The sequence below is a fragment of the Cricetulus griseus genome, chromosome 3 (assembly GCF_003668045.3).
Source record: "Cricetulus griseus strain 17A/GY chromosome 3, alternate assembly CriGri-PICRH-1.0, whole genome shotgun sequence".
Taxonomy (NCBI): Eukaryota; Metazoa; Chordata; class Mammalia; order Rodentia; family Cricetidae; genus Cricetulus; species Cricetulus griseus.
The window spans coordinates 95,463,871-95,467,771 of NC_048596.1; the positions used below are offsets into that span (position 1 = coordinate 95,463,871).

At 42.2% G+C, this 3,901-nt stretch overlaps 1 protein-coding gene across 1 annotated transcript; it reads right to left on the reverse strand.

The window, feature by feature from the left end:
• Nucleotides 1–375: 375 nt before the first annotated feature.
• On the reverse strand, nucleotides 376–1,347 carry LOC100774133 (olfactory receptor 52D1). Its single transcript, XM_027407519.1, has one exon. It carries the CDS (start codon nucleotides 1,345–1,347, stop codon nucleotides 376–378), a length of 972 nt encoding a protein of 323 aa, XP_027263320.1.
• Nucleotides 1,348–3,901: the final 2,554 nt, after the last annotated feature.

Sequence of the window (3,901 nt, forward strand, 5' to 3'; positions counted from 1 at the left end):
TTACAGTTTGGATTTATGTTCACTCTGAATGCCATTCTGATTTCTTTGTTTTATTCCCCAAATTGTGTCAGCAGACTATTTTAACCTTGAGATGCAGTTGCAGTATTTGTTTCAGAACATACCTCCTTCACCTTCTGTTTCCCCTCCTCCTCTGTGTCCTAAAAAATTACATTCCTAAGATGAAAGAAAAAAATGTAATCACCTATATGTTTAAGAGCGGTGGTCAGAGCACTTTACTGTGATGTTTAACAATCCACAGTCACCAGACTATTTCTCTTCCAGCATTTCTTCCCCATGTCATGTTGTCATTAGCATGTCACATTGCCATTCGCACATGACTAGATGACTAACCTGCCCATGTATTTTTTGTCATCTTCAACCTCTGCTCAGAATTAATACTGAGCCTTTCCCCAAGCGAAGCAGTCTTACAAGCCGACTCCGAATCTCCTTGGTTCTTGCTCCGTAGATAATGGGATTGAGCACAGGAGGCACCAGCACATAGAGGTTAGCCAGGAAGATGTGCACATGCTTGGGGACTCGGTTGTGACCAAAGCGATGGGTGAGGAAAGAGAAGAAAGCAGGGGTGTAGAAAACCAAGATGACACCAAAGTGAGAGCCACAGGTACTCAGAGCCTTGTGTCTGGCATCTTGAGATGGAAGACGAAAGATAGCTCGGAGGATGAAGCCATAGGAGATGGCGATGAGGACTGAATCCAGGCCCACAGCCAGCAGAGCCACAGTCAGCCCATAGACAATGTTGACAGTGATGTTGGCACAGGCAAGCCTAGCAATGCCCATATGCTCACAGTATGTGTGAGCCATGACATGGTGACCACAGTAAGGTAGTCGCTTCAGCAAAAAGACGAAGGGTGATACAGCAGCCACACTACGGACTATCCCAGCAAAGATAATTTGGCCTATGACAGTATGGTTGAGAATGGTTGTGTATCTCAGTGGGTTGCAGATAGCCACATATCGATCAAAGGCCATGGCAAGGAGAACTGAGGACTCTAGAGCATAGATAGAATGAACACAAAACATCTGTGCTAGGCATCCATTAAAGGAAATCTCTCCAGCATGTAGCCACAGAATGGCAAGTGTCTTAGGCACAGTGGTAGAGCTTAGAGCTAGGTCAGTGAGTGAGAGAAGGCAGAGGAAGAGGTACATGGGTGCATGAAGAGCACTCTCTGTCCCAATGACAAAGATGAGGGCAGCATTACCAAGCAGTGCTACCAGATACACGACACAGAAAGGGATAGAAATCCAGGTGTGGAAAGCCTCCAGCCCTGGGATCCCTGTCAGGAAGAGAGTGTCTGGGAGACTGTCATTAGCATTGGTGGATGACATCCTTGACAGAAGAAATGGTACACCAGTTCTGTAGCATCAGGTATGTAGTTGATTCACCTAAAATAATGGCCTTTGTATAAAAAACTTTCTTTGAAACAAATTATTCATTTCTATTAAGTAGATTGAGTATCTGAGCAAATGCTGTCATATATGGCAGGTTTTTCTTTATATGCTCATCATTAGTGGTATGCATTTAAACTAAATGTTTGTCTGCTCACATCGATCACCTCCCACACCCCACACACAATTTGCTTCTTTTCTGCACACACAGCTAGGGGCATTGCTTGTTTGTTTTTTTTTTCAGTTTATATTATAAGTCTAGGTAGCTGTCCTTTTTTTATTTGCATTCTTGTCAGGTTTTTGAAGTTCACTGTCTCATCTAATTCTTAGTCACCTTTTAATTTCATTTTATCCACTACCTTTTCTAAAAATCCTAGTTTGAGATTATGTTTATTCAGTTCTAACTTCTACCTTTTCATTGACACTGTTGACACCTAGCCTTCGATCAGCTTCACTAAAACAATTAGTTGGCAATTCATAGTAATATAACATTGCCAATTTGTCTCAGTATCTCCATGCTTTAGTACCTTCTGTATTTGAAAATATCTACCTAATTGTATGTCAAACAGCTTGTTTTCATATTGTAAATGTTAGCCAACCTGAATATATCCATCTACTTTGGGAGTATCTACAGTAATTTAAATATGCAATACATCACACGTTAGGTGCCAACTTACTGCAAAGCCAGTGTACGGCTCCGCAGCACAAGGTGTTGACCAGGCAGCAGCCAAGGTGTCCTGAAAGAATGAGCTGGTTTTGTTGAGGAAGGCTGGTGTGTATTGCATGTATCTTCCTTTAGTGACACGTCATATACCCACAGTTATCTTTTTGTTCAGCTACAAGAAATATGAGCCTTAATTCAAACATGAATTTTGTATGGCTATTTTCAAATCTCTGTGCCATCTCGACATATGCACCGGTGTAATCCCTGCCTCAGCTCATCTGCCCCTTTGATTTTAGACACCATATGAACCCTACAACCTTGCTGAGGTTTTTAAAAATTCTTTCTGAATTGAGAGTGGCAACATTTGGTTTAACTATCTCATACATCTTTTTGGCATTGAAGAAAGTAGTTGAGTAATGGGATTAAAAGTTTTAACCTCAGGTCAATGCCTGCTGCCTCTCTCTTCAGGCAGCTCTGTGGGATTTCTGCCATGTTGCCTGCCCATTTTTTTTTTTTTTTCCGAGACAGGACTGAAGAGAATGTTACTTCTCTTTCTTTGTTAACTCCCTTTTGGTATTGTCCAAAAGCTAAACATACCTTTCCTGGCACTTTGGGCTTTTTCATTCTTTCTCTGAAGCCACCCTCTTCTTTTGCCCCATGACAGCTCATTGACACTTACTACAATAGGCATGGCTTTCTCTCTATCTCTTCTCCATATCCCTTCTGGCAGATGCTTATATCCACAGCTTGCCCAGTCTGCTGTTTTTCTCTTAAGCTCAAATAAAATTGTCCTCAAACTTAAAAAAATTCTAGTGGTAGAAGTAGTACCTTCCATATCTTACAAGCTCCTTGCCTCAGAGCAGCACCCAGAGTGGGGGAGGTTAATCATTAATCTTACCTTGATCTCACCAACAGCTCCAAACTCACAGAAATGAAACGATGAGATGCAGAGCACAGCACTGGCAGAATTGCAACCAGCTCTCTTGATTCTAACTTCAGCATTTCTCTTCATTGAACTGTAGATTTAGAGTTTAGCACTAGAATCCCAATGTTTTTCTCCCATGGCATTACTTACGATATTTATACCCATTTCTGAAGTCACTCACTGTTTTAAAGAGAGAGATAAAAGGAGAGAGAGAGAAAAATACTATTTGTTGGAGGATTTTCTCTGACAGCCTGTTCCTAGGGGAAAAACAGTTGGACAGTGGAAATCAGAGGCTTAGACTTCCCTCAGTGTTTTCTTTTTAGCTTATTGTTACCCCCAAGAGAATACTTCAATTGTCAGTTGTAAGGAGGATGCTCTGCCATGAATGAAAATGGATGTAGATTCTGGGAAGGTGGAGTACAAACAAAATCTGTATTCCAGGGGAAAGTTGGAAGCAGATACTGAGTTGCAGTAGCCCTGTGCTCTGAATGGGGCATGTTCCTGATGTTCCTGATTCAGCCTTGCTACAAGACGCTTTAAGTTTTGTCCCCGACACTTTTTTTTTTTTTTTCAAGGAGAATGCCATTTATTTCAGAGGGGAGTAGACTTATATACCAACAGGAGCCACAGTGGAAATTTACTCAGATCAAGGTCCCTGTCCCCAGTTCCCCAGCAATGGGCAATGGGTCGATAGTTTGCATACTGGCATACAGGCCTAGGTGGAAGGAGGGAATAAAGAAGTAAACACCTAGTCTCCAGGCAGACAGAGAACACCAAGGGCACCTTAGGTCACCCAGCAGGGACTCAACAGGAACAGCTAGTACCAAGGCAGGACTGCCAACCTCAAGCGCACCTTAGGTCACCCAGTAGGGTCCCAACAGGTCACCCCTTTTATATATAAACAA